This window comes from Solanum stenotomum, chromosome 8 (assembly GCF_019186545.1).
Source record: "Solanum stenotomum isolate F172 chromosome 8, ASM1918654v1, whole genome shotgun sequence".
NCBI lineage: Eukaryota > Viridiplantae > Streptophyta > Magnoliopsida > Solanales > Solanaceae > Solanum > Solanum stenotomum.
This window is the reverse complement of record NC_064289.1, coordinates 31,658,321-31,682,551: the sequence shown is the minus strand read 5'-3', so window position 1 is coordinate 31,682,551 and position 24,231 is coordinate 31,658,321. Positions and strand designations below refer to the sequence as shown.

The 24,231-nt window shown below is 31.5% G+C and overlaps 2 protein-coding genes across 5 annotated transcripts in view; both read right to left on the bottom strand.

The window, feature by feature from the left end:
• Nucleotides 1-24,231, bottom strand: part of LOC125872914 (actin-related protein 5) — a 1,108,764-nt gene that overhangs the window by 195,383 nt on the left and 889,150 nt on the right. The window lies entirely within an intron of this gene.
• LOC125872924 (suppressor protein SRP40-like) lies at nt 13,342-16,419 on the bottom strand. Of its 3 annotated transcripts, none has more exons than XM_049553728.1 (2): nt 16,178-16,419; nt 13,342-15,198 (listed from the first exon to the last, which is right to left on the bottom strand). In XM_049553728.1, exons 1-2 carry the CDS (start codon nt 16,321-16,323, stop codon nt 14,808-14,810), a joined length of 537 nt encoding a protein of 178 aa, XP_049409685.1. In that variant the 5' UTR covers nt 16,324-16,419; the 3' UTR covers nt 13,342-14,807. The 3 variants fall into 2 exon arrangements, with proteins under 3 accessions (XP_049409685.1, XP_049409686.1, XP_049409687.1); XM_049553730.1 differs by lacking the exon at nt 16,178-16,419 and adding an exon at nt 15,934-16,169.

Sequence of the window (24,231 nt, the reverse complement as noted above, 5' to 3'; positions counted from 1 at the left end):
ATAGAGTTAATCTCTATAAAGTTTATTTCTAACTCGTGCTTACGCGTGTCTTTCAGTTGATCATGCCTCAACGAAGAGCTGTCAGAGGTCGTCATGCTAGGCATAATGTCGAGGAACAAGGGGTACCTAATGCACCTGAAGTGCAACCCCAAGGGGAAGTCACCAATGCTGAGTTCAGGGAAGCAATCAGAATGTTAAGTCAAGATGTGACAAACCAAGTTGGGTAGAGGGAGAACCGACAGGAAGTGAATGATACTTCAAGAATCTGTGAGTTTCTAAGGATGAACCCCCAAAGCTTCACTGGTTCAAGCACTACTGAGGATCCAGAAAGCTTTATTGAGGAACTACAAAAGGTGTTTGAGGTTATGCACGTTTCTGATGCTGAGCGAGTGGAACTAGATGTATATCAACTGAACAGTGTTTCTATGACTTGGTTTGACTAGTGGAAGAAGGGTAGAGCTGAGGGTGCACCAATTTTGAGTTAGGCTATGTTTGAGGAGGCTTTCTTGGGGCGTTTCTTTCCCCATGAACTGAGAGAAGCCAAGGTACGAGAATTCCTTACTTTTAAGCAGGATTCACTAAGTGTTCATGAGTATAGTTTGAAGTTCACCCAACTTTCCCGATATGCTCCGGAGATAGTTGCAGATATGAGAAACAGGATAAGTCTGTTTGTTGCTGGATTGTCTCGTCTGTCAAGAAAAGAGGGCAATGCAGCTATGCTAATAGGGGACATGGATATAACAAGGTTGATGGTTTATGTGCAGCAGGTTGAGGAATAGAAGTTGAGAGGGATAGGGAAGAATTCAGAAACAAGAAGGCTAAGACATTGCAGAATGAGTCCGGGCAGTAAAAAAATAATGTGAACCGGCCTTCCTTCCAACAGAACATAAGGGATCTGCTCCATCATCTACTAGTGCACCTGCACCAAGGAACAAAGGTGAGTATAATAGTCAGAATTCATAGAATTTCATAGCTAGACCTACTCAGTCTTAGGGTAGTGTGGCACAATCAGGTAATTTGGCTCCTACATGTACTAAGTGTGGTAGGAACCACCCAGGTGCTTGTCGCGATGTCTCTACTGGATGTTTCAGGTGCGGCCAAGAGGGTCACTTCATGAAAGAATATCCTAATAACAAGCAAGGAAATGGGAATAGGGGCAATAGAGCCTAATCTTCTTCAGTTGCTCCACCAGATAGGGCTACACCTAGAGGAGCTACTTCAGGGACTAGCGAAGGAGCAGACTGCCTATATGCTACCACTAGTCGCCAAGAGCAAGATAATTCACCGGATATTGTCACTGGTATGATCAAAGTCTTTAATTATGATGTTTTACTTTGCTAGACCCAGGAGCGAGTTTATCTTTTGTGACCCCATATGTTGCAATGATTTTTGATGTTCCTCCTGAGCAAATTTGTGAGCCCTTCAGTGTTTCTACACCTGTTGATGAGTCTATTCTAGCTGAGAGAGTCTATCGTGATTGTGCTATTTCCATCAATAACAAGAGCACCATGGCTGATTTAGTTGAGTTAGACATGGTAGATTTTGATGTCATTCTAGGTATGGATTGGCTTCATGCCTGTTATGCCTCCATTGTTTGTAGAACTCTAGTTGTTAAGTTATAGTTTCCTAATGAGCCAGTCTTTGAGTTGAGGAGTAGTTCAACACTGCCTAAGGGTCGTTTTATTTCTTACCTTAAGGAGAGAAAGTTAGTTTCCAATAGGTGTGTCTATGACTTAGTCCAAGTTAATGATTCTAGTATTGAAACACCTCTTATTAAGTCAGTTCCTGTTGTGAGTGAGTTTCCTGATCCCAGATGATCTACCCGGAGTCCCTCCTGAAAGAGAAATAGATTTCGGTTTATATCTTCTTCCTGATACTCGTCCTATATCTATTCCATCATATATAATGGCACCAACAGAGTTGAAAGAGTTAAAGGAGCAATTGAAAGATCTCTTTGATAAGGCTTTTATTCGACCAAGTATCTCACCTTGGGGTGCTCCGGTCTTTTTTGTGAGGAAGAAGGATGGTTCTCTTAGAATGTGTATAGATTACCGTCAGTTTAACAAGGTTACTATCAAGAATAGGTATCCTCTTCCGAGAATCGATGATCTCTTCTATCAGCTTCAGAGTGCCACTTGTTTTTCTAAGATAGACCTCAGATCAGGCTACCATCAGTTGAAAGTAAGAAAGTGTGATATTGCAAAGACAATTTTCAGGACCCGTTATGGTCATTATGAGTTTTTGGTCATGTCGTTCGATTTAACTAATGCATCTGCAGCATTCATGGACCTTATGAATAGAGTATTCAAGCCTTATTTAGATATGTTTGTTATCGTGTTCATTAATAGCATTCTAATCTATTCGAGGAATGAGAAAGATCATGCTAGTCATCTCAGAATAGTTCTCCACACTCTAAAGGATAGAGAGTTGTATGCCAAGTTCTCTAAGTGTGAGTTTTGGCTTAGGTTTGTGGCATTCTTAGGCCATATTATTTTCGGTGATGGAATTACAGTTGACACCCAGAAGATAGAGGCAGTGCAGAATTGGCCTAGACCCACGTCTCCAACTAATATTAAGAGTTTCTTGGGGTTGGCTAAATATTATAGAAGGTTCGCAGAGGGGTTCTCATCTATTTCATCTCCTTTGACCAAGTTGAATCAGAAAACAGTGAAGTTTCAATGTTCTGAAGCTTGTGAGAAAAGCTTTTAGGAATTGAAAAAGAGGTTGACTACTGCCCTAGTATTGACTTTACCAGAAGGTCCTCAAGGTTTTGTGTGTATTGTGATGCGTCCAGAGTTGGTTTGGGTTGTGTGTTGATGCATAATGGTAAAGTTATAGCTTATGCCTCCAGACAGCTGAAAGTTCACTGAAAGGAATTACCCAACCCATGATCTAGAGTTGAATGCCATATTATTTGCTTTGAAAATATGGCGTCATTACCTTTATGGTGTTCATGTGGATATGTTCACCGATCACAAGAGTCTTAAGTATGTATTTAGTCAGAAATAGCTTAATCTCAGACAGAGGAGGTGGTTAGAGTTACTCAAGGATTATGACATGAGTATCCTCCATCACCCAGGTAAGGCTAATGTTGTTGTTGATGCCTTGAGCAGGTTGTCTATGGGTAGTACCGCCCATGTTGAGGAAGAAAAGAGAGAGTTAGCAAAAGATGTGCACTTCCTTGCACAATTAGGAGTTCGACTAATGGATTCCACAGAAGGAGGAGCGGTAATGATGAATGGGGCTGACTCATCATTAGTATCTGAAGTTAAAGAGAAGCAAGACCAAGATCCTATTTTTCTTGAATTGGAGGCAAATGTTCATAAGCAAAAATTAATGGCTTTTGAACAAGGGGGAGATGGCGTATTGAGGTATTAAGGTAGGTTGTGTGTACCAAGAGTGGGTGACCTCCAAGAGAGGATCATGGAGGAAGCTCATATCTCCAGATATTCCATTCATCCGGGTTCCACAAAGATGTATCATGACCTGAGAGAAGTGTATTGGTGGATAGTATGAAGAAAGGTATTGCTGAGTTCATTGCTAAATGCCCGAATGGTCAACAAGTTTAAGTAGAGCATCAAAGGCCCGGCGGTATGGCTCAGAATATAAAGATTCCAGAGTAGAAGTGGGAGATGATCAATATGGACTTTATTACTGGTTTGCCATGGGAGATGATCAATATGGACTTTATTACTGGTTTTCCACGATCTCGCAGGCAACATGATTCTATTTGGGTGATTAGGAATCGAATGACCAAATCAGCCCAATTTTTTCCGATAAAGACTACCCATTCAACATAGGATTATGCTAAGTTATACATTCAAGAGTTAGTAAGACTGCATGGAGTCCCTGTTACGATTATATCAGATAGAGGGACACAATTTACTACACAGTTCTGAAAATCTTTTCAGAAAGGCTTGGGTTCAAAGTTGAATTTAAGTACTGCTTTTCATCCTCAGATGGATGGTCAAGTAGAGCACACTATTCAAACTTCAGAAGATATGTTGAGGGGTTGTGTGATTGATTTCAAAGGTAATTGGGATGATCACCTACCTCTCATTGAGTTTGCTTATAACAACAGTTATCATTCTAGCATTCAGATGGCTCCTTATGAAGCTCTCTATGGGAGAAGATGTAGATCTCCAATTGGATGGTTCGAGGTTGGTGAATCTGGGTTGATAGGACCAGACTTTGTTCATCAAGCTATGGAGAAAGTGAAAGTTATTCAAGTGAGGTTGAAAACAGCGCAGAGTCGTCAGAAATCCTACACTGATGTTAGGAGAAGGGAGTTAGAGTTTGAAGTAGATGATTGGGTATACTTGAAAGTTTCACTCATGAAGGATGTTAAGAGATTTGGTAAGAAGGGGAAGCTTATCCCCTGGTACATTGGTCCTTACAGAATATCCAAGAGTATTGGCAATGTAGCTTATGAGTTAGAGCTACCACAAGAGTTAACAACGGTCCAACCAGTATTTCATATTTCCATGTTAAAAAAGTGCATGGGAGATCCTTCACTAATTATACGAACTAAAGATATTGGTATCAAAGATAGCTTATCTTATGGGGAGATTCATGTTCAGATTCTAGATCGCAAAGTTCGCAAGTTGAGAACGAAAGAGGTAGCATCAGTCAAAGTTCTGTGGAGAAATCAGTTTGTTGAGTAAGCTACTTGGGAAGCCGAGGAGGATATGAAGAAGAGATACCCACATCTCTTTGAATCCGGAGAAGTTTCAAATCAAGGTACTCATCCTTTCTTGGCTTTTATTTTAAGTTGGCATGTTGTATTTACATTTTTGCTTGTTGGGTGTTTAAGCTAGTTGTTAGATGTCACACCCTTAGTCTGCTTAGAGTGATCTCATTCGAGGACGAATTTTCCCAAGGGAGAAATATTGTAACACCTCGCTAAGTGAAAGAGCTAGAATTAAAAAGAGCCATTTTTTAAAAGAATGAAAAATCTGGAAATTTGTTTTAAGTTATGTTAAGTTTGAATTTTGGATCAACTTCAAACAATCATAAATCCTAGCTCATGATGATTTAGGTGTTCTACAAGATACCGTAGGAAAGATCTTTGCATTATCTTTCCAACGCCACTGAGTTTGCTCAATTTTGAGTTTGTATGAAGAAGATATGCCCATTTGAAGTCGGGGCATTTAGATAGGGAAAGCCTAAATCAGATTTTGGAAGGGTATTATGGCCTTTTCCTTACCCAATTAATTTATTTCATTTTTAGTGAATTAATTAGAGTCAAAACTGAATTGGTTCAGTTTGCACAACTGAAATTCACTTTAGGGCTTTAGAAAGAAGAACTCAAGAGAGAAGAGAAGAGAAAAGTCAAGATTCATCGTCTTCGTAAGGAATTGACAGCGGATCTCATCAAGAATTTGATCCTAAGAGGTATGTGAGACTTTCATAACGTTGGGTTCGTTCACCCACGTGCCAAAGATGTTTATTTCAGTGTGAATTAGTCCTAAAAAGATTGGAAGTTTGAATGTTCTTGATGGGTGTTCTTGAATTGCATTCGTTCTAGAATTTGGGTTGAGATTGAGGAGTTTTTGAGAGTTTAATGTCGATTATTAGAGTTACTTTGAGTTAGATTCTTGTGTATATGTTTTGGGTACCTGAATTTAAAGAGATATTGAGAAAAAGAATCAAAATTAATCGAATTAAGGTCAGAAAACAAGAAGAAAATTCATCAGTTTTGCCTGGGGCAATGCTGGCGCGGCGTGCCCCCATTGCGCCAGGAAGGCTGGGGCGACGCGCCAGGAAGGCTGGGGCGACGCGCCAGCAGTGCACCAAAATGAACCCCAGCCTTAGTGGGTCGTCTGCCCCCACCCGTTTTTCATTGTTTATCTCGTTTAAGTCCTTCTAAAGTGTACTGACACTTCCTGTTGATTCTAACTAATCTAAATGACTTCTAAACACCTAGAAATCATCCATAAACGTGAATCATAACCTTGAATCCGTAAATTCAAATTCATGGAAAGTTAAGAGCTAAGTCTAAAAAGTTCATAGAGTCTTTTCAGGAAGTCTTTTACAAATGTTTCAAACTTGTTTTAAGACTTGAGTTTTGAGTTAAGTAAGAGTAACAAATGAAGTTCATTTCTTCAAAAAGAGCATATGGAAACTAAGTATTCCCAAAGAGTAAATGTTTTCACATTTAAACAAGAGAGGAAACACTGATTTCCACTAGAGCTTTTGAGCTAGTTTTTGAGTAATTATCTCAAACCACAGAAAGTGTTTTTGTTTTTAAAACATATGAGTTGAGTATTTTGGGAGTAGTATTGAGCACCGACATGGGGACGAGTTCATAACAACTCAATGTCTCCATAAACCATGTAGTCATCGTGGGTAGAAAGGGTCATACTTTTGAGATGATTCTTTAGTGATTTTTAGCATAGACTAGTGGATCAACTTAATTGAGGCGTTTTATATCCCGGCAAGTTATAGGATAGTTCTGACAGCGTGGGCGAGACGATGTATCATCACATAGCTCATAGTGATGGTTGTCGGTTAGAGAAACTCCCACAAAGTTATATTACTTTATTATATATGTAGATTGAGTTGTTTCTTATTGTTTAAAGGCTTTATATAAACTGCATCTTTATTGTTGTTTATTTCTGCATTTAGTTTAGTATCCATGAGTTGAGTAAAGTTGAGGTAAGTATTTCTTTCAGAATTCAGTTCAAGCTTATATCATGTTTAGTTTTCCCCTCGCATGCTAGTACATTCAATGTACTGATGCCATTTGGCCTGCATCATTTTATGATGCAGATACAGGTACCCAAGATCAGCATCCAATGACTCGTTGATCCAATTGAGCACTCAGAGTCAGTTGGTGCCTCCTTACATTCGAAGGACCCCTTTTTACTGCTTTATAGTTAGTTTATTAGGAGGTCATGGGTCTTATCCCCACGTCCATCTCAGTTTTTAGAGGATTCATAGACAGTTAGTTAGTTCATTTGTCATTATCTTGTTATTGACTTATGTTCAGATTTGAGTTGCCACTTTGGCTAAGTGAAATGTTTATTTGTAAAATCCTTACTATCTGAATCCGCCTGGGTCAGCCCTCCACACGAGTAATCCAACAGATCAATTCAACGATCTTTCATAACTATGCCTGGGTAATTTATGTGTGACCTTAATCTGATTGTTCATTCTATCTTCATGATAGCAACATGCACCAATTATTATAGTAACTTAGTATGCTACAGTTCAACACAAACAGTTTAGCCCATTATTTGGGCTTAATACACAAAAAGAAATAATTTAACAAAAGTACCTTAAGAAGAACTTCCAGCATATCAACCAACTTGCAAACTTTTATTCGAAGACTTAGAAAATATTACAAAGAAATTAGTTAAGAGAGAGAGAGGGGGGGTGGGCTTCTAAAACCTGCCTCTAACTAAACACACTACGTCCCCTTATATAGCACTAAGGGGAATCTTTTTCAAAATAAAAATACAAAAAGATATTGGCCCACACTTTTATAATGGCCACTAATAAAGCGATAAGGCCGACATACTAATATGGCCTTGCATTATTTTTACTAGCTGACAGTACTTTCAGATATTACTTTATAAAAGTATTTTGGCCTTATTACATGTGACCGACAACTTTATTAAAGTATTCTATTATACCATCTATGGGGTCTTCATTCTTTGTTTTTCCCTTTGACAGTTGTGTTGGTGCTAGAAGATTCTTCTATCTGTTGTTGGTAATTTCGTAAAAGAGCCTCGATATCGATCTTTTATAAAGATATGAAACTTCACAATAAAAAATCGCATTTGTCCCATGTTGGCAATTAAAAATAATCCATAATCAACAAATATAAGTTTTACAAAACATCTGTCTAATAATTAAAAGAAAATGGAACTGCCATTTTAGAATCATAACTAAATTTTAAAAAAATTAAACTTTATTGTAGAATTACTTAAAATTATCGTGATATAACCATTTTAATAATAATTATTATTATAATAATAAATTTAATATTTTTATTTTTATTTGAAATCAATTATAATTATTATTGTTTCTAAGTTAATCATTATCATTATTACCAACCAATTAAAGATGTTATATATTTTAATATTTCAAATCTTACATAAGTTATATCACATTTAATTTTAAAATTATGACATTTAATATGCACAACGCACAGGCACGAATACTAGTAAAAACAAAGGACAAAGATATTACCTTTTTCGACGGAGCGAGCCGGGACAACGAGCTAGAGGACGACTTCACTCTCTAAGAATGAAAGCTCCGATGAAAAGTTTCAAAAAAAAAACAAGACTCCTAGACTCGAAACTCTTAACTTAATAACTACAGAAATCGATTTATTCTCATGAGTCCATATCACTGTAATTTTTTTTTGTTCTCAACCTCTTCCTTTTGATTATTTTCAGTAATAAACTAGTGTCCAAAAAAGATCCCCCCCTCCTTTCAAACGCTAAAGGAGGGAAGCATATATAGGGAAAAAATTTGAGCAGATTAAGGGGGAAATCGGGTGGAATATTCAAAGAAAAATTTGAATTTCTTCCCTCTTTTCCAAGGCCAACAGTGAAAGAGATTTGAAAATCTTGAAAAAAAGGGAAAAGGGGGCGTGAGAGTGGCTGTTGCAGGCGAGCTTACTACTGCAGAAAAAGGAGGACATTGAGGGTATTGTTGGCGCCGTTTAAAGCGGTTGTTGATGTAGACGGGTCGGAGTCGCGTCTTTTTTCCGAATTTGCTGGATTTCGGCTTCTGGGTTCTTCACGCTTGGTTGAGCGTTGAAGTTATGGGTTCTATTGGCTGAAAGAGACGACCACAGGGTAGGGTTGGGCGTATTGTTGCATGTATGGGTATGTACTGGATTAGTGGGTTTCTTTTTGGGAAAAATTGTATAAAATAGCTAACTATTAATTCAAATTAAATGTTATAACTACAGTTTCATTTAATTGTAATCCGTAGTAAACACTTGTCATTCGCCTCTCTCCCTAGGCTCGTCACTCTCCCTGATCTCACTCGCCACTCTCCCTCGCTTGTCTCACTTTATACAAACACAAATGTATAAATTGTGTTTGTGTTTGTATAAAGCGAGAGAAAATTGTATATACAAATACATATATTTTCATCCTATACACTTATAATTATACAAATACAGATCTTTCCCTACCAGTTCTCTTTTGCCTTTCCCTCTTTCTCGCTTTAGACAAACACAAATTACACAAATTACAATGTATAATTTGTATTGTATAAAGCGAGAGAGAGATTTGATATACAAATATTTTATTTCGATTCAATTGTATACCATTCAAATTTTATACAGATATACAAACACAATCATTGATACATATACATAGTAGTTACATATATACAATTATCTAGACGATATACATATACAATCGCTGGACTTTTATACAAACGAATGTCTGGCTTTGATTTATACAAATATGATGCTCCATAGCAAACATAAAATTTGTTATGCAGCGCAATTATGCAAACTATAGCTATAACGTACAAATATGATTTTTATATTTGTTAAACATAAAATTTACTTTTTTTTGTTGTAATGGGCTGATATGAATGTGTCGCTGCTTGTATTATTGTATTGTTGGGTCTTTTGGTGGTGTGGGTCGCCTGATGGTGGACTGGGATTTTGTTTTGGGCCAAATTTTCTCTTGAAAATTTATCCAAGAAGTAGAACAAGAGATGAGACTATATTTGAAGGCGACTAAAGATTAAATAAAATGAATTAATATTAATTAATTAACGAGCTTCTTAATTTTAAAAAAATAAAATAATTAACTTAATTATAAACTAATTAATTTAAAAATATAAACTATTACTTAAACCAAACTAATTGACAAAACATTTAAGTAAAACTAAAATCTTCTTGAGGCGATTTTCTAATATTCATAAAATATATTAATTATATATATAATTACTTAAAACATATATATTTTTTTTTAAAAAAAATGATAAACTATTTAAAATAACCTGCAAACTATTTATTTATTTTTTGAATTTTTTAAAACTAATTATTTCAAATCGTTCGAAATTGAAAAAGCTCGAGGATTAATCTATATTGTGGAGGTCCAAAATTGGGTGTCAACAGTTATTATAATTTGGATATCAATAATTATATAATGTTTGCATATTTGTATTGAGAAATCAGGTTTGTTTCACATAGATGATCTAAACTTTTAACGGATGACATATATGAATATTTTCTCAAAGTTTGATGGCATATTTGAGCTTTTTCCTTTAAAAAAATGATTTAACTAAGGGAAAAGGGTCAAAAATGTCCTCAAACTATGTGAAATGATTCGTTTTTAGTTTGACTTAAAAATGTCCTTGCTATCAATACTTTGGTTCGAAAAATATCCTTATCGTCAATACTTTGGTCAAGTAATCCCCCCTATAGTTACTAAATGTGTCATAAATGCCTTTTTCTGAAGAAAAAAAAGTAATTTTTTTTATAAAATACATCTTCTTCGTAATTAATTAGAATATTATTTAAAAACCCTATTCTTGTTTTCTTTCCTTTAAAATCACTTTAACAAATAGAAATGTAGGAAATAATTTTTTTTCTTCTCAGTCTCATTTTATCAATTAAAATAAAATAACTCCATGTACCCTTTCGACAGATAATATTTGTCATATATATAAGATCATAGTAAATTCATCATTAATTTTTACTTATATAACAATAAAAAATAATTATAATAAAACAAGAAAAAAAATCTGAATTGAAGTAGGATACACATTTGCTAATTTTAAAAAAATATTATTAGAAAAATATATGTTAAAAAGAAAATAAATAATATAATCATTTAGAATATGAGCATTTTTGACCCATTAAATTACAATAAGAGATTTTTTTACCAAAATATTGACGGCAAGGACATTTTTAGACCAAATCATAAACGAAAGGCATTTTTGTTCATTTCACATGGTTTAAGGGTATTTTTTTTTTACCCTTTGCCCTTTAATTATAATTGACTACGTGTAAAAAAATGGTTTTACAAAATCAAAAAATAAAATCCAATTAACAAATAATGGCATTGATGAATCTTTTCTCAAATGGAAATGACATAGATGAGTCAAACTTTAAACGAATGATATAGATGCGCTTTTTCTCAAAGTTCGATGACATATTTGAGCATTTTTTCTTATTATTATTCGGTTTCTCACTCAGTGTCCAGTACCGCATCAAAATTCGATTAATTTGGATTCATGTCGTGTAGTAGGATTTTTCTCATACTCATGACTCAAATTTGAGACCTCTAAATAAGACAGAAACAGTATCATCCGCCAATCCTTGATGGTTGTAAAGATGAAATTAAGATCATTTTGGCCATAAAATTACACTTTTACTATTTTGGGGGAATAATCTTCATTTTAATTAAAAAAGAGAAAAAATATCAATTAAAGATTCAGACCCTCCCAAAAAAGTAACAAATAACAAATTTTCTTTTCTTAATGTACCTATTATTTTATTTTAGTTTGAATTTTTAAAACTTTAGAGTATTATAACAAAAAAAAGAAGGATAATAGCTAAGATCGAATAAAAAAAATAGGTAATAAATAACAAAAATATTCAACAATATTTATCTATGTACAGTATTGATTGAAAATTTGAATATGTACATTTCAAATAATTAAATTAAAAATGAATTAAAGTTTCTGCATTAGATGTTTAAAATAGTTTCTCTCTATAAATTAATCGTAATATTAAAAGCACATCAATATTGCCTTTTTTCGTAACTTGACTCTCAAAGGCATTTTTTATAGAAAATTAGCCAAACACAAATTGCTTATCAAAAGCACTTTTCAAATGAATTTGCCGAACACAAATTGCTTTTCTTGAAAAACACTTTTCTGAAAAGCTATTTTAAAAAGCACTTCTAATAATAAGCAGTTTTTAGCAGCAATGCCAAACATGATCTAAAAACTGCTTATTTCTAGAAGCATTTTTTAAAAATGGCTTTTTAAAAAATTGAATTTGAAAAAAAAAAAATAATTTGTGTTTGGCTAATTTATTTGGGAAGTATTTTTGATAAGCAAACTATGTTTGGCTAAGGTTTTTTAAAAAGTGCATTTTAGAGTCAAAATTCGAAAAAGGGGTAAGTATCAATTACTTTTAATATTAAGATTATTTTATAGAGAGAAACTATTTTAAATATCTATTACAAATATTTTAGTTAAAATTTTATTTTAATCAAATTACAATGTACATATTCAAATTTTCAATCAATATTATACATTAATTAATTAATTAATTAAATAAATATTAATATAATATTAACATTATGATTTAAATATAATTAAAAATATCAAGAAAAATAAATTTAAAAATCATTCAACAAATTAAACCACTATATAGGAAAAATTCACCACAAAAATAAATTAAGTCCTTCATATTTTTAAGGGATAAGGGTTTGAAAAATGCCCCAACTTTGGTCTGATTTGTTGTTGCGATACTAAACTTTCATGAGGACCTATTACCTCCCTAGACTAATTAATACCATATTTTAAACATATATATTTGCCCACGTGGACATAAAAAATAATGCAACATTATAAATAGTAATGTGTCCACGTGGACACATATATACCTTTAAAATACACTATTAAATAGTTCAGGGGGTAAAAAATACGGTATTAAATAGTCTAGGGAGGTAATAGGTCCTCATGAAAGTTTAGTATCGCAACAACAAATCCAACCAAAGTTGGGGTATTTTTCAGACTCTTATCCCTATTTTTAATCCTACAAAGATATTGTTGTTACCTTTATTTCTAATTCTATAAAATAAAAAATTAAATAATATATAAATAATAAAATATAAAATAATAATATATAAACATAAAATAAAATAAAAGTTTATTACATAAAAAAAAAATTCTTAAATGAAATTTAACCAAACTTATGAGATATGCTAATTAATTAATAAGGATATATTAGTAAATACGTATATATTGAAGGGATATTTTAGTCTTCATAAAAATAATTTTCTCCGACATCTATGAACTCGACATTGATTATCATGGTTGAGTTTAAAGTGTTTGAGGGGATTCAAAATTTGTTTGTCATATGTTCAAATCCTAGTAGTGACATTCTAATAAATGTTTTTCAAATACCCTTTAGAGTTAAACAATGAGCGCTTTTAATCGTGAGTAGAGAATGGAAATTAAACTCTACGACACTGTTGTTCCTCAGTATCTCAGTGATAGAACGGTCTATTGTTTAAAGACTTTTTGATAGCTAAAGTGATGAAAAAAGTAAACAATCCTAGCATAAACAGCGTTTACATAGTAATTTTTTTTCAAAAAAGAACTTCTTGTTCTATTTCCTTCAAAACTTTCTTGAGATCAATTACAAGTATACATAAAGTATGTACAATTTGACATTAGTACAACCAAAAATGATTAGAACTAAATTACTTGCTCAACAAAATCACAGATGTTAAGAGACGATTAGTATGAGTAGCATAGAAAAATGTAGCTCCAAAACTTGCTGCCTTTCTGTATTCGGGCTTTGCTAAATTGGTTCTAGATGGTGGTGCATTGTCTCCCCTTTCCCTTACCTCCCAAGCCTCTCTATTTTGCACGGATGTGGAGACGTTTGAGGGTTTAAACGATGACAAAAAAAAATAGTTCTGAATCTCGAACATAGCTTACCTATTCACCATAAGGAGAAAGAACAAATGATTCATTGTCTTCTTCAGAACTGGAAGGAGAAGACGTTCCATTTGAAATTTCATCTGCATCAGTGGAGAACAACGAGGAGTCCTCCGAATGTGTGGCTGAATTCATAAGGGACATAGAGGACTCACTGCTAGAACTAAATGAAGCGGAAGATTCATTTGAAATTCCTTCTCTAGAAGAAGTAAACAATGTGGATTCATCCGAATCTGTGTCTCCATTTCGAGAGGAATCAGCTGAACCTTCTCCAGAAGAACTCGAAAAACCATTAGATGATTCATCTGAATCGGACTCAACAGCCAACCACGAGGCACTAAACTCGAGATTTTGGGACAAAAGTTGTGTATTACCATACGATACAGGGGAAACATTAACAAGAAGCTCTTCCCCGTTCCACATTAGCAAGCAATTACCCTTCACGTTTCTGGCATAGCCATCTGATCCAATGCTTTTGAATGTCATTTCTGAAATGTGAGAAGCAGAGAAACTGAAACATCTGATGATTTGATCATCATTGATTAGCACAGAGGATTTATCAAAAACAATTGCGATTGAAACATAGTTCTCATCACAAGTACCCTTTAACGTACGGATTGCATTCCGGTCCTCAACATCCTCAATGGTTGTGTAAAGCAATTTTTTGGAACAACGGGGGACATTACCAGCGCGGGGAGTTATAGTTACCCTGTGCTGATGTCCCCTTTGGTCATTCAAATTAGTAACTTTTACAGCAACGTTGATTTCACAAACCTCATCTGCTATATTATACAACTTCGCCCTGCTTCCTTGCCAGTCTCAACAAGAATAGCACCCTTATCCCCCATTTCCGTTTGTTCAATTGGCCTCGAGGGACTAGTACTCCCTGAGGAGCGAGCAAAGTACTTTATAGGAGAAAATGGCGTGATTTCACTTCTTCCTTCACGATTTTCTTCTGAACTCATATGCGATATTGACTCATGAGCTTGGACAACACCTTGTCTTTCTTCAGGGAACGAGGTTGGTGATGATAAATTAGAAACTGGGACATGGACTTGAGTTGGACCGGAGTTGTAAGACCTTGTCCGTTGATTGAGCTGACGACAAGTCTTTCGAATGTGTCCAAATCCACCACAACGATAGCATTATTGTGCTCGTGAATAAGTCAATCCAACTAGTGGACCATCAACTATTTGAACGTGCAATGGAAGATTTGAACAACATTTTGAATTGATCAACTGAAACCAAAATCGAGGAGGTTTACCTTTCGAAGTATCAACCATTAAGACCGGACAACCCAAAGGCTCGCAAACAGCATGCGCAAGTTTAAACACCGCGATATCTATGAAATACTCAACGGGGAGACCTTCTAACCGGGCTTCCACAAAGTCTCCAGCACAAAGAAATGGCACTTTTCCGAATTGGAAGTTAGGCAGCCATTTATAAACCTCGATGAAATATTGATCCGAAATCTGCCAAGTGCTTCTCTGAGTAGCTCGATCATAATCACGTTGGCTCGAGAACTTGGCAGAGTACCTACAGCAACATAATGCAAATTAATCGATTTGATTGTTTTCCAAAGAAAAGTCAAACAATAACATACTCGGTACCCAAATATATATATGTAGATAATTTTCAAAAATAAAATCGGATTTTTTTTTTTGAAACATTGTTTGGACATAAATTGTTATAGTTTTTGGGAATTCGAAAATCTCCAAGAAAACTGTTTTCACAATTTCCATATCAATTCACTCACAAAAATTCAAAAGATAATTTCAATTTGTATTTATATTCAAACACAACTCTTATTATCAAATATTATTTTCAACTTGAAAATAAAGTATTAATTTATTTATTTTCAAAATTTTAACAATTTTTATGTCCAAATGCCCACTTAATTATTTTGCAGATCCAGAGTATTCTAACCCATGAATTAACAACCAACAAATTTGAAGATCATCAGATCTGAGTTGGGCGTTTGGCCATGAAATTTTATCATTTTTTTCAGGAGTTAGAAATTCGAAAAACACTTTGACCATAAAATTCCGGAATTCAACTTGATATCAACACGTACAAATTCAAGATCATCAGACCTGAGTTGAAACAATGTTGAACTCCGAATTTTTCAAAATTTCGAAAAACACTAACAAACTGTATTCACTTCAAATTACTCGTAAAACTTCAAAAACAATTTCAGTATGCTCATGGCAAAAGACAGTTCAAAAATCATTTTTCACTTAAAAAACAAAAATAACTTTTTCATATACTCACAATTTTTATTATCGAACGCGGATAATGGATTGGGTAAAACCAAATGACTCGTGTCTACATAATTTCTGTGTTTGACACTCCACGTGATGTTCCTTCTATTAGGCTAAGGGTCAAATTTGTCCAATTGCATAACAACATCGTTATTCACCTCGAAACAGAGATATTTTTAAGATATTACTATTTTTAAAAGAATAAATACGACCTTTTTTTGTAAGTTGATTGATGTGGATCAATTAACTTTTACCTGCAATGACCATGTTTACACACTTCAACACGATCGTTGAGTTTAAAGAAGCCATGAAGATAAGAGCCGAGCTGAAAACTTCCCAATTTTCTTCCAAACAGTTGAATGAAAACAGTAAGCTCAGCACTTGCATGAACTTTAGTCATTTCATCATCACTGTACTCAAGAATTAGGTGTTGGTGGTGGAACAATATTATTATTAGAGTTTTTGACAGAGTCAACTGCCATGATATATATGAAAATTAAAGTAGATTTTTTTTTTTTAGAAAGTTTAGGATTTATGGTGTAGACTTTTATAGGGTGGATGGGGTGGGGAGAGGTGGAGAAGTGAAATATTAGTGGGTGCGGGAAGAAGTAAAATCTTTTATGTCAGAATTATGCAGATATTAGTAATGAGTGGGGTGAGGTGAGGGGTAGCAGGTAAGGGCAGGGGCAGTGGAAGCGAAATATCTTATGTGTGGAAAAAAGTGAACTCTTTTCATCTTTTTCGGTTATTTGGTAGTCGATTAGAATTACGTAGATAGTAATAATATAATGGTTAGTTATAAAATAAATATACATTAATTTATGGATGAATTAGTTAGATAAGGATTAGTTATTCATTCATAAAATATTACTCTCGAAATGAATTAATAACTCAGCTATAGATTAATATATCCTAATTCAAACCCTAAATATCTCACTAATAATATATTTAATCTCTTTGGTCCTTGCACCATAGTTTAATTTATGCAATAGTTTGTCTGGACACAGAATTTGTGAAATAAGAGAAGACTTCTATATATTTTCAAACTACTCTTAAAATAAATGATCTTTTTCAATAAATAGAACACCTTTTGAGTTTATAGCATTTTTAGTTTTTCTAGAAGTTTTTGTTTTGGTGGAGGTGTGCCTAGTTTTTTCCTTCTTTTTGTCAACATGTGTTTGTTACCCAAAAAAAATAAAATAGTAAGGTATTCGGTATGTTTTTAGATAAGTTTTTTTAGATAAATATTAAATGCCTTATCAAATATCGGAATCTAAAAGTTATTGGTTTTAATATAATTAATGACGAATTAAAATTTGAAGCTTAACAGTTTTAAATATCATATAAAAGACGAATGATTTTTATGTGATATATTTAAATTTTTTAGGTAAAATACAGTAGTACTTTGCATTTTATTATTTGGCCTTCTAGATAGACAGTAAAATTATCATGATAGAGTCATGTTCGGTAGTAGTTTAGTTTTTATGTATTAATTAAACTTAGTACACCAACTATATATGGCGTTTGGTTATTAGTTATGAGGAAAATTTGTGAATAAGTTATCTTGAGATTAATAATTAATCACTACGTAGTTATTAACGAATCCTAGTTCTGATTCTAATAATATTTTGCTATACATATTTAATCTCGAACCGATTAAATGTGTGTTTTTGCTCCATACCCCATATGAAATAAGTAGTTTGCTAGGTTTAGACTTTAGATTAACATGTTGCTCTATCTTCAAAAAATATTTAATAAATAGAAAAACTTGATAATTATATTTTGTATTTTTAAAAAAAATGGAAATGAAAAGAGTTATTAAGGCTGAGAGAGTTTTAAAAAAAATAGACAAGAAATAGTTAGGGATTAAAGTGCAAAACTCTCCCCAAATATGTATTACTATATTATTTTGTGATTTTTTCTTTTTCCAGAGAAGGTACGAAAGGCAAGGGAAATCCCAAATTGACAAGAACTACAAACATAAGAAATCAAAAATTAAAAAGATTAAAAAAAGAATGCCAATATTTTTAAACTACTAATATGAAAATTATTTATAATTATAGTTTATATAACTTAAATTTCAATAAAATATTAGTATCACATAAAGTTCAATCTTGACTTTCTAGTCTACAATATAAAGTTCACACCCACTATACAATGAATAGTCTACCATGAATAATTATTATAATATTTGTTAGAGATTTGGATAAAATAATACTTTCTTATTCGTTCAATAATAGTTATTCCACTATATTAAAAAATAGTTGTTCAATTTAAAAAATTAAAAGATAATTTATCTTTTGTGTCTATTTTACTCTTGCTATTAAAATACTATTTATCATGTAACATATTTCTTAAAAAATTAAATTTAATAAAGTCAAAGGATAATATAGTAATATTACCCCTATTATTTGTTGTTCCTTAGGGGTTGTATCATGTTAATACTAGATAACTATTGTTAAATTAAGGACAAATCACATAAATCCCACTAGTTTATGTCTTTATTATTAAGATTCTCAATAGTATCAAATATTACTTCCTCTACCATATTTTATGATTAGGATACATGAGTCTGAATCCATGATATACATGTATCTGTCGAATTTTAAAATTGAGATACAAAATTTATTTATTTAAATTAATTGGTTGTAACTTATTTCCTTAATTAGAGGAGTAATTGAGGATTTTCAAAATACATAGATAATTAATTTCATTTTATTATTCTTTGAAATAGTAAATTCATTAATATTGTTAATATAAGATAAAAGCATGTATATCTTGGTAATGTAATTTGATTATTTTCAAATTATTACTCTTAAAATAATAAATTCATTAATTTGATGTATCTATTATCAATATATGATGTATCCAACAAACTAAACATTTAGATACATGAGTGCCATACAAGTACATTCATATGTATCATAAAAGTATCTAGCATTAATTTCATGTATTTGTTATACGTATCTAGTATTAATTTTATGTGTGTGTATATATATATATATATATATATATATATATATATTAATTTCATGTATCTTTTATATGTATCTAGTATGAATTTGATGTATCAAGTATCAATTGCATATGTTATATCCAAAAACATGTATCTCGAATACACAGTAAACATATACATCTAATTATGTGTATCTAAATATGGATATACAAAAAGAAGAAGCATATACATCTAATTATGTGTATCTAAATTTCATACGTTATATCCAAAAACATGTATCTCGAATACATAATAAGCATATACATTTAATTATGTGTATCTAAATATGAAATGTAGTTGAAACACATGAATCTATGAACAAATCACGACTGTAGAGTATCTGTCGTATCATTAATATCATTGTGTTGTTAAAAATCATGTATCCGAAATTTAATATATAGTGGATAAATATACATGTTCAGATACCCCATTACTAAAAATACAACTCGAATCTTGATTATGATTACTACTTATTGGATACACATGTTTCAAAGGCTATATCAAAGTAATATTGGTACTACCACATCCATATCACAGTAACCAAAGAAAGTCTTAGAAGAACACCAACAAACAAAAACTCTCAACAATATTCCCTTTGATCCTTTTGCACTGTGACATAACATAATCAAAACTAAGATCCATTTCTTTCGGAGACAAACAATCAAGACCCACTATGAATTGAAAGTTTTCTATGTAGCAGTTACTGTGATTGAAACTCGTGATAAATGAACAATACAAAATGATATTTTGGTTCAGGAGAATTTGTGGTGATGATATCTTGAGAAGAAGAGAGTAGATTAACTATTGTTGAAATGAAATTGTAAGGTGAAATTCTTGAATCATAAAGGAGGAGACATAACTGAGTGATAAACATGGGAGGGGAGAATTAAGAGATAGTGGTTGATTTTGAGTGAAAGAGTTATTTAAACAGATAATTAATCAATAATAGTTTTAAGGGATGTGGGTATCTAATAGTATTTTCAAATAATATATTAATATATGGTATAAAATACTAAAAGTGGTAATATATGTAATTGTTTAAAAGTAAAGATAATATTAGTATATATAGTAGTGATGTATGTCTAATAAGGTAGTTTATCCTTAAATTAATAGTGGATAACTATTGTTAGACAAATAGAATATTACTTTAAAAATGTAACTGCAGAACACATTTTAATATTGGTCTTTTTTGGTAATATCTTAGAACACATGTCAAATAAAGTAAATATCAGTAGTAGTCTTTCGATAGCATTTTTTAATAATTGAATGTCCTATCAAATCATAATATCAATGTTGAAAAGTTTAGGAAAAATGGACTGAAAAATATTTCGAAATTATTGTTACGATATCAAATTTTATAGAGGACTTTTTTTTTATCTCTCTACACTATTTAATAGTGTATTTTAAAGGTATATATGTATCCACGTGGACACATTACTATTTATAATGATGCAATTTTTATGATGTCCACGTGAGCACATATATATCTTTAAAATACACTATTAAAGAGTGCGGGGTAAAAGGTTCTTTCCAAAGTTCGATATTGTTACAACAATTTCGATCAAAGTTCAGATATATCTCAGACATTTTTTCCAAAAGTTTTTTAATTAATATGGTTAAAGACGAATCTAAAATCATAATATGAAGGTTGAAGAGTCAATAATGGCTTTAATATAGTTAAAATACAAATCTAAAATTCAAACCCTATATGAATTACTATTAACAATTTCAAATTAGTATACATGATATAGACAAATAACTTTTATGCGATATATTTTAATTTTTTTAAAAAAATAAAATGAAAACTATATTGTAGAAATTACAAAATATTTACTCCCCCATTCCAAAAGAATAATATTTTTTCACCTCATGAGAGTAAATTGGATTAATATTCGGAGTTAATTGGATTGTATCAAGTTTAAAAGTTACGTATTCATAAACTATAAAATAGTATTATAGTATATATAATTTAACTCTTTAAAATGAAATATGACAAGTATCTTAGGATGAAATGAGTATAACAAGAAAAAAGACTTCGAAATTATGAAGAATATTAGTGATGAAAAAATCTAAGTAATAAGAATAATAACTCATTTATATCTGTACTTTACCTCAGCATATAAATCTTTTTGAGTCATTAACAATTGACATTGGATCAAATGGTAAATTAATCTTTCTCAATTTTTTTCCTTTTACAAAAAAAATATTTTTAAGTTCTCTTCTCAATCCAAATAAGCAATTATTATGTCTAGTACATACTTGTCGTGCATCAAACATTACAAACTACATATCTTTTTTATTATTTCAAATAATGCTACAAGTAATTGAAGGTGTGAGATTTTATTTTCATAAATATACTATTGTCAAATTTAACAATTAAATTCTATTATTCTAACTCTCTCTCTCTCTCTCTCTCTCTATATATATATATATATATATATATATATATATTTTATTTTATTTTATTTTTAATTTTTTTTTAATTTTTTTTTTTTTACTTACTGTACTTTTAAAAATAATTGAAAATAAAGAATATTAAAAAATAATTAATGACTTTGCATAGTACATATACATAAGGGGGGAGGGGGTGCATAAGTTTTCTTCTTTTTTTAAAAAAATTAAGGCTAATATTAAAATTTAGCTTGAGGCCACCAAATTTGTTGAGCCACTCCTAGTGGTACTTTGTAATGCAGAAAGGGCAGGGCACTACTAGAAATAAATATTTTTCTCACCATGAACCAGTGAGAAATTTGTATAATAAAATATGATTTTTTATTTATTTTCCAACAAATCAACTTACTGAAAAATGTATGGTAAAACACAAATTTTTACTGAAATAATGGGAAGCTTCCTAGTTTTTTGTCGTATGAAAAGATTATTATTTTTTCTTTTCTCGCCGATTCAATCAAAATATCAGTGAGAATAGCCACTGAACATTTTCTAATGGAAAAATAACAATATTTTTTAGTGTGAGGAAAATCCCAATTTGCCAAGAACTACAAACGTAAAAGAGATTAATTTATTTTTTTGAGTAATTTGATAATACAAAATTTATTTTTATATTTATAATTTATATAACTTAAACTAAATGAAATATTATTTCCATTTGAGTCTATTTAAACCTTTTTCTCCTCTTACATTCATGAATCTAGTAAAGAGAAAGAATCTTTCTACCGTAATGTAGGAAAAACACACTCTCTATCCTACTAAGCTACTACGCAAACAAACAAACTTATCTAAGCACTAAAAGCAAACCAAGATCCAAATGGATCAATCTTGTTGGGAGGTACTGCCCAAGGAAAGGAAATAAGGAATGGAATAGGAGAAGTATCACATGGGTTCAGTCTTGACTTTTTACTCCTCTTGAGTTGCTTGAAAACTACTTTTGAACATATCCAACCTTCTTGGCTACTTCCATTTATATAAATTTTTAAAACAAAAATTGAATTACTTTAATTCTTTACACCCACTAAATGATGATTTTTCTGCCATGAATAATTTATATAATATTTGTTAGAGATTTGGATAAAATAATAGGATTACTTAAAAGACGTATTTTCTCTGTTATAATTTGTTTGACCATTTTTTGGTCCTTCTTTAATTTCAACTTTTTAGATGACATAGTTAAAACTATAAGATTAAAGGATGTTTGGTACATTTAACATATTTTTAATTGAAGTCTATAAAATTTAAAAGTCTTCTTTATTTACTTAAATTTTGTGTCATGTGAAAATTAGTCAAGCAAATTGAAATGGAGAAAGTAAATACAAAATACATTTTAATATGGGAAAACTACAAAATAGACCTAATTGTGAAACTATTTAACCAAATTGGACTCTACCCAAATTATTTATCCTTAATGGACCCATGACCCAAATTATTTACCCGCTTGCCCCACTTTATCTTTCCATATATTTGTGCACGATGTCAGCATCACTACTATAAATTAATCTTCTGTGATACTTCGTCGGCACATCGATACCATATCGGTATCATACATGATTGAGATTAATCCTCTGTGATACTCCATCTGTATATTGATACCTTATCCGTATCATATAGGATTGGACTCTTTTTTTTAAGAAATAAATAAGAAACAATTAAGAGAAAATTATTAAAATCATAATCTTATTTATTAAACTCTAAATTAGTAGAAAATATATTCTTTGTGATACTCCATCAGTATATTGATATCATATCAGTATCATATATGACTGAGCTTAATCATATATGATACTTCATCTATATATTGATACCCTATTGGTATCATATAGGATTGAACTCTTTTTTATGAAACAATTAAGAGAAAATTATTAAAGTCACAATCTTATTTATTAAACTCTAAATTAGTAGAATATATTCTTTGTGATACTCTGTCGGTATATTGATACCATGTCAGTATCATGTAGGACCGCGCTTAATCCTCTATGATACTCCGTCGATATATTGATACCATATCGGTATCATGTAGGACCGCGCTTAATCCTCTATGATACTCCGTCGATATATTGATACCATATCGGTATGACTCTTTTTTTAAGAAATAAATAAGAAACAATTAAGAGAAAATTATTAAAGTTACAATCTTATTTATTAAACTCTAAATTAGTAGAAAATATATTCTTGGTGATACTCCGTCGGTATATTGATACCATATCGGTATTATAAAGGACTGAGCTTAATCCTCTCTGATACTCCGTCAGTATATTGATACCCTATTGGTATAAATGATTGAACTTCTTTTTAAGAAATAAATAAGAAACAATTAAGAGAAAATTATTAAAGTCACAATCGTATTTATTAAACTATAAATTAGTAGAAAATATATTATCAGAGCTATGGATAATAAGAAACACGGTAAGAAACATACCAGTAGAAAATTAAGAAAAATAAGAAGAAAATTAAATAAATTATATCCGGAATATAAACAACTTAATATTACAAAGACTGATAATGAAAAATTAGATCAATTAATAAATAATATATCTAAAATAGAATATAAATATATTCAATATTTAAAAATACAATGAATAACAAGAATAACGAATATAGACAAAAACTTAATGAAATAATTATAGAAAAACGACAAGAATTAGAACATAGGCAAAATAGACTTAACAATAATATATTCGCAGGAATTTGTCACAAATCTATAGTAGCACAAAGAAAGACTATTTTATAGCTAGAAATACAAATAAATAACTTAGAATATAAACTACAACATAATTTATAAATGAATAAAGAAGAATACGCAATAGATGAAAAAACATATGAAAATTATGACGGATTAAAAATAAAGATAATATTTTCTAA

Coding starts and splice junctions, on each gene's coding strand:
- LOC125872924 (XM_049553728.1), bottom strand. CDS start 16,323: ATGACTAAAGTTCATGCAAGTGCTGAGCTTACTGTTTTCATTCAACTG. Junction 15,199..16,177: donor TGTAAACATGGTCATTGCAG/GTAAAAGTTAAT, acceptor ATGTTGCTGTAG/GTACTCTGCCAAGTTCTCGA.